The sequence below is a fragment of the Anoplopoma fimbria genome, chromosome 5, assembly GCF_027596085.1.
Source record: "Anoplopoma fimbria isolate UVic2021 breed Golden Eagle Sablefish chromosome 5, Afim_UVic_2022, whole genome shotgun sequence".
Lineage (NCBI taxonomy): Eukaryota > Metazoa > Chordata > Actinopteri > Perciformes > Anoplopomatidae > Anoplopoma > Anoplopoma fimbria.
In genome coordinates, this window is record NC_072453.1 from 8,789,070 (window position 1) to 8,801,431 (window position 12,362).

The 12,362-nt window shown below is 42.0% G+C and overlaps 1 protein-coding gene across 1 annotated transcript in view; it reads right to left on the reverse strand.

Moving 5' to 3' along the window:
• Window positions 1-162: 162 nt before the first annotated feature.
• The window catches only part of myo1d (myosin 1D), a 103,386-nt gene continuing 91,186 nt past the window's right edge, over window positions 163-12,362 (reverse strand). The window contains exon 22 of the mRNA XM_054598522.1: window positions 163-5,256. Within this exon, the coding sequence (XP_054454497.1) occupies window positions 5,100-5,256 (157 nt within the window). The 3' untranslated portion in view covers window positions 163-5,099. The remainder of the gene's footprint in view (window positions 5,257-12,362) is intronic.

The window sequence follows — 12,362 nt, forward strand, 5'->3', positions numbered from 1 at the left end:
ACACATTACAGAGTACGGCTGGCCTCGGGGAAACATTAGAGTCAACACAACATCAGTCCTGGCACGAAATCCAGACTAATGACTTCACAGTTTTATCTGATCCCTCACACACCCGCCAGCAAGCTCAGAAAAATGACTAACAGCAGCAGCCATTGATGCAAATAAATTTATTAATAAAATGATTAATGAAATATTTTTCATCGTGGAACATGGTGGAATGCATAATCTGCATTGATACAGAATACATTTGCACAAAATAAGTATTACAACAGTGAAGTTTCCTTTTGGACTTGGTTTGGATATTACAGGATATTTACGATATGTAATCACAAATATGCAAAATATAAAGGTAATATAAAATTAGGCACATACTGAATTAATGGTGTGTACGTACAGATTTTGCGCTTAGCAACAGAGTATGGAATAAATTATGCAAAAGAAGATTTGTAACCCTTTGGCTAACATGGACGGGCTTGATAAAAGAATGATGTGTTGTTGTGAAGACTAGAGGAAAATAGAAAAGGAATGGGAAGAACACAATGGCACAAGTCTCCTAGTATTATCATTCCTATTTTACTTTATTTTATGACAATTTATAAAGGAGTGATTAGGGAAAAGCTTGTCATTTTTACACTCGCTGTAAGGCTAATGATTAATATAATGGAAAATAAATCTTCGCTGATTGGGTTTGAACACCAAAAACAAAACATTGAAAGATAACAAATATTGTGTTTGTCAAAGCCTGATGTTCGCTCTACCTCTGTGCCAACCGAGCTGTTTTTAAAGATTCATGTCTTCAGTAGGAACCAGTGAGTGTGGTGCCGAGTGCCACAGGCAGGTCAGAGAAGCTAGAAAGTTGAGTTTGAGCTCAACTTCACAAACTGTGTTGCAAAAATGTATTGCACTATGAGTATGCTGATGCTGTACTCATGAGGGTAAAAGAGTTGAGTGTGGAACGCTGGACACTAATGATAGTTAACGATTGCCACCTTGGCTTCGTAGCGGAAGGGAGGGTTGCAGCAGCAGTTGCAGTTGCGCTGGTGAACAACGCACAAAAACAAACGTAAAGCACCTCTCGTATGTCGGATAGAAGACATCAGAATTGTTTATTGGGTTGATTTAGCAATCTGTATTAATTTGGTACTGAAAAAGATAACGGCTAGTAAGCTAGCTAGATACCGGCGTTGATCGAGTGCACAACAGCAGTGTTTGATTTGAGACAAACATACCAATAGAAAAGGTGTAGAACAAACTGAGAAACTTTCATTTGAGTAGTACAAAAGAAAATGGCGATTATGGTTAGCTGTTATGGTGACAACACACGTTTTTCAAGAGAGCAGACACAGCTCTAGCTAGTTAGCTAGGTAGCTAAAGTAGCGCAGGTACAGTTAGACCCAGTGCTGCCGCTGACCACAAGGCCGCTGTTCGGCTAATTTTCTGTGACATGTGTAGGAATAAATCATGGTGGAATTAGCAAGATAGCTAACTAGCCATCTGTCCCTTAGTTAGCTGGCTGGCTAGTTAATTCCACCCTGCTTTCATGCTACTCTCATTGAAAGTTAGACCCAGAGACTGAACATCCGTACTTCAACCATGTAAAGTTTCACCTAGTATGCAAGTATTTAGTGTACACAGTGTACTACATGGAACTGGACTAACGTAAGTATCCAAATTGTGACACACCGTACTGTTGGTTTTGGTCTATTCATGGGAAATTGTTGACAATAATGAAGATGTAGAACCACAGTATTTACATCTGAGGTTAACATACTCAGCTTTGTCTCATCTTTTTTGTATTATGTTCCTGCGTGATACTCCTATTGTTCGACTTGGCGTCTTGTTGCTGGTGTAGTTTACTGTTTTATTTGCACGCCTCCTGGGCCAAGGAAGGAAAGCAGGAAAATAACAACAACAAAAAAATGAAAAAAGCCTTCACTGCCCTGCAGGAACGGTACAGTCAGACAAACAGGGCGAGGAGCCAAGTGATCTGACAAGAGGAAAGGAAGTGGAAAAGGAGGAGGGAGGGAGAGAAAGCACGGGAGTACAGAATAAGAGGAGGCCAAGCGAGGCTTTGTTCAACCAACCCCCCCATTTTTGCCTCAAGAAAAGGAAAGAGAGAAGCGCTGAAGTGAGAAGTGACACGGAGTCCATCCTAATGATGAGCGGTGAATAGCAGAGCAGAGAGGAGAGGAGAAGCCCTGTGGGAGATTACCATGCTGAAGGATATGGAGAGCTGCAGTGTAATAGTCCACACACACACACCACACACACACACACACATACACACACTCGTTCCCCCTCAGCTCCTTAGAAAACCATCTATTAACGCTACCAGTGTCACTTCCTAAACACACACTTTGGATGCACCAGTTTCCCCCAAACAACTCCTTTCTGCATCAAAGCGACGGGACAAGGTCAGCCAACACAAAGCTGCGAGGTAGAATGGAGATTTGCTTCCTCAAAAAGCAAAGGGCACTTGCAAACTAATTAAGATTAACGACTCCAGCCATGCTACTGTGGCTAAAGTGATTGCTAACAAGTTGTTTTTTTTCTTCCCTTCCTGTTGAAGTAAAGTCGACAAGACTTCAACTAGGCCAGACACCAAGGGAGCTCCGATTCGTAACCCTGGTCTGTCGTTCCCTCAGCCCCAAGTCAAATGCTCTATAATCAGTCTTTGCACGGGGACAATACAGCCATGTCTCCGTGGGAAAGGAGGCGACGCAGCTCTCCTCTCCTCATCCTAAGAATTTGTGACCTTTACTGTCACGCGATCGTCACGACCCTATTATCAGGCAAATTCAAGTAAAGCAGCAGAGTTTATTTTAGCTTTAAACAAAGAGAAACATCCATCTTTACATCCATTCCTTCCAAATTAAAGATGCAATAGTTAATTTGCTTTTTTTCGATCTTTTGACCATATCACATGATCTGTATTAGTAGATAAAGTAATTGCTTCATAGACTGTACATAAGAAGTTGACGTAGTTATCATGGCGTCATCCATTGGTTTGTGAACTACAGTTTTAAAGCATCGCGTTCGTCATTTTAGCCGCCGCCATCTTGGATTTTGGCCATCGCCAATTTGGCTTTTTGCAACAGAAGTGACCATATTTGGACTGTGGAAGCGTGACACTTGGTCTTTACAATGTTCACTGAGGTAACAAATCAAGTGAGAAGTAGAGTCATTTTCTCATAGACTTCTATACAACCAGAGGGGTCGCCCCCTGCTGGTCAGTAGAGAGAATGCAGCTTTAAAGTACTTCCGCATTGGCTTCGCTTTTCAGAACTGGAGGTTGCCGCCTGATAATTTAAAGCAAAAAGGACTTTTTTGTCAATGTTGACAAACAATCTCACCATTCTGAGTGTTTAATATTAATATTAAACACACAGTATGAAGCCAGAAATCGGCATCTGATGAGCGTCTGTGCTGCCACACATTTTTCGTTTTGCAACGGCTGGAAAAAGAACATATTGTAATGTTCCAACACTTTGCCAAAGAATGAAAACAAGACTAAAAACTTCCCAATCATCTCACAGCTTGCCGGAAACAGAACAAAGCATCTCTGAGTGCTGATGGTTTGATTGGTGTGATTTGGCTCGGGAACAGCGAGGGGGAGTTTAGCGAGAGCAGATGAAAATCGAGGCTTCTTACAGTCCAGAAGAAAGTAATTCCTGTCATTATACAGGGAGGTAAACCAGGACGGCGGTCTGATTCCACACATCACACCCCTTTTGTCTTTACTCCTCCACTAGTCGGGCCCAGAAGAGGAGAGCTATAAAGAGCTAATCAACACTCCCACACTCCTACTCACACACTCTTTCTCTCTAATGAAGGGGATATTTGTCAAATGGAAGTCTGCTCCGAAGGATCACTACAAGTCATTAGGCTATTCACTCAACACAAAGACAGCAAAATGAGACCATGTTCAGGGGCTGGATCTCACGTGGGATTATACAGTACTGGCCGGAAACACTTTCCTGCAAAACGACACTAGAGTTTTACATTTTAGGTTGAATATGAACTCCAAAATATGTGTACATATTTGTTTTCTGTTATTCAGTTTAAGTTCTTTTTTATACTAAATGCAGTATAAGTGCCGTCAAATGACGTATATTCTAACCTTTAATATATATATAAGCAATATTGGAATATTATAAAGTCCGAACATTGCAGTAGGAGAGTATACAAAGCAGGATTTAAATTAATATATCTTTGCATGAAGCAGGTTGTAATGTTCAGGATATGCTCAACACATCCTGCTCAACATCTTTTGACCAACGATGAATTTGGAGTTTGTGCCTCAGACACCGACTGAACACTGAATCACATTTTCGCTGTTTTTTTCATATGTGATTGTAAAGACTTCACAAACTCAAAAGTGGACGCTGCGTTTTCTTTCATTTACCACATAGGTAGGTAAGTCTTCAATCAAGGACAATAACGTTATTATTCCTTTGAATACATATCACAAAAAAGTGTTTTCTTCTATTTTAGAGCAGATAATCAATAGAGTATCTGAAAAAATCTGAGTCATACATACATAAATATCATCTTCCTTCATGTGTCAAGGCTTCCCTTTTGATCGGGCTCCTGCACAGCGAGCTGCACGGATGATAAACTCCTGCAGAGCCTTTGGATTTGTTTCTTATTATGCAACACGAGAGGTTCAGAGAACAGTTGGCGCATAATCTCCTGTCACCTTGACTCCCACAATATTGCATCTACCATAAAGTAATTATTGCACAAAGCAAATCATTTGAAATTTGGATTTAAAAAAAGAAAGAAACCCCACTTTGGTGCATTTAAACAAAAAAACAACCCTGTTTAGCTAACACCGTTTAGCATGTAGGCGTATTGTACACTTCCTTTTTTTTTTTTATAGTAACATTGCATAGAAATCTACAAAACAGGTCAAATTTGGCATGGCTTTGCATTTTGAGGATTTAATTAGCACAATCCTCCTACAGAGCTGCTATCTGAATCGTCACATCGTCAGCAGCTCTGCAGCAAAAGAAGTGAATCATCATCATTATTATCCCGGCCTGGTTTAGAAATCAGCTGTCAATGTTATTATTATTTTTTCTTTCATTTGGCCCGGTTTAGTTGCCAGGAACAGCCAGGATGTAACCAGACCGGCTCTTGGTGAAGTCCGGCTGCGATTGGTTGATCTTGGGCTCGACGATGACCGTGCACTTCCTCCCGTTCATGCTGCACTGGATGGGACTGGCGATGTTCACCTGCAGCTTCCTCTTCTCACTGCAGAGATGGGAGAGGCAGAAGGAACATTAACGCGTATAATAATAATAATAATAATAATAATACAGTTTATTTATATTACTGACACCCTAAGGTGTACGTGTAAGCAGCTTGTCTCAGTGGCTTCACATTACATTCAGTCATAGTTTAATGCACAGGAATAAAATATGCAGATCCATTAGTGACTTGTGTGTGTGTGTGTGTGTGTGTGTGTGTGTGTGTGTGTGTGTGTGTGTGTGTGTGTGTAGAGAAAGCAAAAGTATGAAAGGCTATTTAGACCATAAATCATTCTTGCTCTCACACAGAATCATAATCTCACAAATACACCCCCCCACCACACACACACACACACACACACACACAGACACACTACTACTATAAACACTTTTATATGCGCAGTCATACTCTCTTACAATCACTCACATAAAATTGTTTGGGGCCATAAATCACGGATGATCACACAAAAGTACTTTCGAATAAACTCAATCATTCTCACTCACGCATACTATCACACACACCATTATACCCTTTACAGTAGAACTGTCAGACTGAGACTCAGAGTGATGTTTTATATAAATTATATATAAAAAAAATTAATGAATGAGAATATTACATTGAGCTCTGTGAAGGTTTCTTTGTTGGCTCAGAAGGCACAAACACTACAGTTTTAAGAAGCGGTCATGTTTCAAACCTTTAGCTCCGACTTGAATATGAGATGAGCAGCTCATTAAAGGCCCTTCACACCCACACAGGTGTTTTCAATTACCTGGGCTGATTAGACTCATACTCCCACCTAAAGCCGATCCGTCACCCAGGAGACCGCTGATCGACCCCCGGGGGTATCAAGAAGTTAACGTAGATTTTTTTGGTCATGTAACTTGCGTACTTCAGTAACGGCAGATCCGTCCTTATTTTAACCCAAACAATGATCTTTTCCTAACCTAACTACGTAGTTTTGTTGCGTAAACATAACTAAGTTGTTTACTCTCAAAACAGATGTTTATTTTGAAAAGACTGTATGCATGTAACGATTGACACGTGTTGCTGGCTTTTGTAGGAAAAAGCACGAAAAATGAGGAGTAACTCTTCAAACCAACCGTTGTATGAGGATACGTTTACGCTGTATGCCACTTGTTACGTAGCAAGTCAGCTGAAAATTCAAACGCCAGGAGGTGGATGCTGCAGAATCCCTAAATGTAATCTCTTTTGAATTTGGATTCAACCAAAACAAGCCATGTGGAGTATGCATTTATTAGTCTGTATTGTTCATGTGGCATTTTATTTCTGTCAGTATAAGCTGTAAACTGTATTTGGTGTTTTGTGCGCTGATACTAAATGGAGTGGAACAAGCTTGACTGACGCAGGTGCAGGTTGGATTTTAAAACACAACCAATAACACAGAAGAAACGTCTCCTGCTCTAACAGGCGCAGCAACTGTAACAGGGAAGTGAGAAAGCTGTCAATCAAACCCAGTCTGGTATAACCAGAAACAACATGAGTGTAAAAACCTTTATAAGTCGACCGTACCTCCTTAGCGGCACAGTTAGAACCAGTTGAGCTAAAAGGATCATTTGAATAAAGCCGCAATGGGTTTAGGGACACTTTTTGTTTTTCTTGTACTAATCATAAGACATTTTAGTTGTTTCTTTTAATCACAATGTATGTAGAAGAGTATGATGCAAGTCAAAGGTCAGAAGAGTGTGTGTGGGTGGGAGAATAATAGTGTGTGTGTGCAGGATTATGCTGCTGTATGACCTAAAAACCTCTGTGTGCATGTTTCAGCACACACACACACACACACACACACACACACACACACACACACACACACACACACACACACACACACACACACACACACACACACACACACACACAAAACACACACACACAGAAAAATTAAGATGAATAACAGAGGAGAAATGGAGTGCTGCTGAAGTAATGATCCATATGGCGTTGCCGGGCTGGATCGGCTTTCAGTGCTTGTCACATCTAGTTAGACCCCTTTCTGGGGCCGACGGGTGCTTTGCCTCGTTTGCTCTTAAACAGGATGGATGACGGGGATTAAAGAGTGAGGAGGAAAAAGGCAGAAATTGTGGGAACATGTACCATGATGTAAATGTCAACGGGAAGGAGAAGATGGAGGAGATAACTGCTCTCTGGTGGAGGGTGTGAATGTGAGCAGGACGTCCACATGGATCTCTGTCTGTGCTGGTTCGTGACACACTTTCTCTCTGACACAGTCCCTGATCACGGCTGCCTCCGTCACCCGCAAACAAACCAATTAACTGCCAAACACAGTTGGCTTCACGCCGATCTCCGTCCCCTCCGAGATTCCCCCCAAAAAACGAGGAATACGAGTCGTTGAACCCGACGACACCGACATCGTTGCGCAACAACAACAAGTCATAAACCGACCGGCTGCCCACGCCGCACTTCTCTGTATCTCGGGCTCATGCGGAGCGGAGAGAGGCTCAGGGTATGCGCTGATGCTGGGTTTCCATGGCAACCCCCCACCCCCTTTCCATCCCTCTTCCCTTGTGAACTGAACTCCCCCCCCCCCCATCTGTCATGGCTGCCGGCCAGCCAATGGTGCTGTGTTTGTGTTGTGATACATCTCTTCCTTTCTCTGAGCGTCTCCATCTCACCGAAAACGCCAGAGGGGATGCTGCTCTGAGCTCCTCGTGGAGGGCCAACTGGGGTGAGGCTCACGTTCACAGAAATACACCCACCCTCACAAAGCTTCCACTTGGTACACAAAACAGATCTTTGACACCTTTCTGATCCGTCATCGCCAAAGCTTGCCTCTAAATAAACACTCTGGCATCCCTCTAAAAAACAAAAACATGATTAGTTGAGTCTGAAGGTCATCGTCTGGCCTTTCCCATCAGGAGCTGGTCAGAGCCAGGCAGAGCCCCGAGGGCAGACTTAGTCCTCCACTGGCTGGAAAATCAATTCTTTCCTCCTCCCTACCCCCCTGGTCCCTTTGTGAGTCTTTGCCCTTCATGCCATGCGAGTCCAGGCTCACTTGCTCCAAAAAGTACCTCCTCTTTACTTGGAAGGATTGAGGATTATAGGGGGAAGGAAAAGAGGCGAGAAATAGAAGTGAAAATAAAAGTTAAGGACAAAATGATGGAGGCTGAAGTAAGAGTAAAAGGGTCGGCGAAAAGAAGAATAAAGTGGGTCTGTAGAAAAAGATTTATAGGAGAGAATATTGAGGTAAAAAATAAGGGGTGTTGAAAGGTAGTGAAGGAAAGTGCTGCGGAATGAGGGGATACTTTCAGGTGGAGGAGCCAGGATTACCTCCAGACCCACTTCTGAGTCATCCCTCTAATAGTGTACCTGGCTCTCCCCCAAGCTCTCTGCTGCTGAAAAATATATGAGCTCCGAAGGTGGGGGAGGATGAGGGGGAGAAAGGGGGGACTTGCCATGAAGACTCAGGACTTTCAGGAGGTGATCAAAGTATGATCTTTCCTCACTTCCAGCCATGATGACAGAGCCGTTTTTGGAAGCTAAAACGCAGAGTGAAGACTCTTGTTCTTGTTCCTGCACTTACAGAATCCCTGAGCTGTGACTAAAGCTTGAAGACATCTAAAAAAAAAAAAAGACCTTTAATCTGACTTATATTTCCATGTTGCTACGCCCACTGTCTTTACTCTGGTCTCTTTTTGGAAGAGAGCTGTCTCTCTGCTGCTGTCGGGCGCTTATTCCTCATATTCCTCTCATTTCCTGATTTTGTGCCTCCTCGTTTCCTTTCCTCGCCTCGCGTCTTAGTCCCGCCCATAGACACACAGGCAGTTAATTAGTGCTGAATGAAAGAGAATGTAATTATTGACAGAATAACATGACGTCCGCAGCTGTTTGCACTTGTAAATATCCTGTCAGGATTATAGCGGTTGAATTGGATAAAGCCTACATTCAGTATGAAAACATAAGTATCAGGTGAACGTCATTAAGAAATGTGGCTAGAACAGAGTCTCATAAAATTTGAACGGCAGAAAGCTTGATCGTGCATCCGAGCATCTTAAATAAATAGTATTTATGAATACAAAAAGGTTTGAGATCATTACAGCTGTGTGTCACGCCTCTTTTTTATTTGTTTACGTGTTTTGTGGTTAGTTAGGGAGCTAAGTATTGTTTTTCTGTTTGGTACGGAGGGCCAGTTAAACTTCTTATTTTCCAGATGGTGTGGGGGTTTTTTTTTCATTTATTTTTTGGGCTTTGGAGATACTGATGGTTTAAGCTTCCACTTATGCAGTTTCAGTTAGGTTTATTTATGTTAATCATCTTTATGTCAATAAATGTTATTCACGTTACTCTTAAACTTACAGCCTTCCAGAGCCTTTCATTTTTGTTCAGTTTTAGCAAAAGGTTTTGGTAAACTTATAAATTTTCTCCTTTTCTTCCCGAGACAAATATTATATGACGTATAACATGTGACCAGAGAGCATCAGTTAACATCATCATGAATTTATCCTCCTTTGTGCTTCAAATAAGCATCAGCAGCACTTAAGCGTCCAACTCTCTCTGCCGTGTAATTAGAGAGGTAATTTATATTCCATGCATAATCCTATTTAATTGATTACCAAGGAGATGAATGAAGGATGCAAATATTTTCATCAGTGCAAAACGACAGACACACAGATAGATTATGAAAATAAGAGACCAGTGATACAGACAGGGTAGATTCTGAGCCAAGAATATGAACAAACACACCGTCCAATCTGAAGGAATGGACTGCCGGTGCACAAAAAGACATCCAGCATGTGCACATGAAACAGATGTGCAAACTGACACACACACACACACACACACACACACACACACACACACACACACACACACACACACACACACACACACACACACACACACACACACACACACACACACACACACACACACACACACACACACACCTGTACTCCAGCAGGTCGATGCAGATGGGAGCAGCAGATGAACCCATGCTGTCGATCTGTCAGAGACTCAGCGCCTCGCTGACCGAGTAAAACTACAGTATCCTCACATTAATATTTCAGTTGGTGAGACCACACTGAGATGAATAAAGGAAACGCAAGGAGTGATGGGAAAGTAGGCACACATGTACTGTACACTGTGTGTGTGTTTGTGTGTGTGAAGGCCAGGCACCATGCGGCAGCAGACAGAACCACGCTGTCTGGATGATTGATGGATAGCCAGAATTTTCTCCAGACTTTTTGTGCACATTAAAGCAACATCTCCACATTTCTTCAGCCACAGCAGGATCAGACACAATCTTTTTTTTAAAACATGGATGGAGATGGTATATTTAAAAACGATGGATGTGCTGCAAGAGACTGAAAGCATTATTACATCTTTACATTTTAAGAAACCTTCCAGGTTGTTCATTATTTGAATTGGGGTTTTTGAAGCATCTACTCTGGTTTAGAATATATCTATTTAAATATCACACGGCGAAATAATGGTAAGAAAAATTCTCTTTTGAACTGATTTTTGAACACGTGATTTAGTCCAGGTTGTTTTTTGGTGCCTTTTTTCCCACTATTGGCAGTAGATACAGACAGGAAACAGGAAAGAGCAACAGAGATTAAGGGTGAATTCCAAAATTCATACCAGACAAAGTATTAAGTATGTCCCACTACATAGTATGTCAAATGCAGTATGCTAAAATACCAGGATGTCCTAATGCAGCCGGTCATATTTCGCACAATGCAAGTCAGCATGTTTTCCTGGCTAATCTGACCCACAATCCTCTCTGCAGCGGAAGATACGTGACTATCAGCTGAGCTGCAGAGAGAGCACAGACAGATGACGGCTCATTGACAGCTTCAAATGTTGCGCTACGGAGTGTTTGGGTTATTAGAGCAAGAGGGTCAAAGCTCAAGACGCAATGTAATGACGAAGTAGTACGTCCCAACTAACATGCTCACAGCGACAATGCTAACATGCTGATGTTTAGCAGGTAAAATGTTTAGCATGTTCGACATCTTAGTTTAGCACGCTAGCATGCAAACGTTTGTGCAAAACTACAAAGTGCAGCTGATGGAAATGTCCTTTTGATGTGATCGCAGCACCAGAGGACCACCGACGTTATTACTAATCATCCTGAGAATATCACAAAACAGTTCAATCGTAACCACAAATGTCAACGAAATGATGGCACAGAAGGAAAAAGTCGGAGGATCAGCAAAGTATGGGAGGTCCATCATCTGGGAACCATGAATGTCTGAGTTGAAATGTGTGCCAATCATACAGTAAATCCTGCCAGAATCTATGAAGGCATGTTTAGATCTTTGAGTATAGATAGTTATGTTTTGGTGTAATGATATGAATATTTTTGTATGTGTGGGTTCAGTGTGGTTCAGGTCAGAGTAAGTTTTAGCATTACTTTTAAACAGAAGATAAAAAAAACTCTTCGTTAAATCCTTGTTTCTGTATCCTGTTGCTGCTTATCCACATTTATCTCTGCCTTTTACCCACCCACATAACTACATACATTTGCATTTAACACCAGACCTGACACATCATCTCCGTTCCTCTCACTGTCACACCTTCTCCGTGTCTCACATGGCTGCATCACACGTCTCACATGCTCCCGAGTGCAACATTCACATAGCAGAGAAAACGGAAAGACGCACATGAAGCACAGGCCTGCATCTGGCTTTTTTTTTTAATATGAGGAAAAGTTATTATCCTGGACGATCACTGCAGAGAGAGAATGTGATGTGAGGCAGCTTCACCGGTCTGGATGGATGAAACCGTACTGGCCTCATCTGCCCCAGTTTAAAGTGTGAAAACTGCCTTAGAGGCTTTCTGAGTGCAGTTCTTTAATTAGCACCACCGTTCCAAAGTTTTGCTTGTGCTTCAACTGCAGATGTTCTGCATGAGAAGTAGGGAGGCAGAGCATGCTGCTCTGATGGCATGGTGGGCGTGTTGATTTGAGATGCAGTTATTATGGTGAGATTCAGGTGCTTTAGCTCAGTGGAGGTAAGAAGACTGGAGGGAAATCTCAAGAGTGCAGATTTTATATTCACGTTTTGACTCGAGGATCATTTCTGCATGAGATCTCATCTTAAGGTACAACTTATTCTTTGAGCTTTTCAATC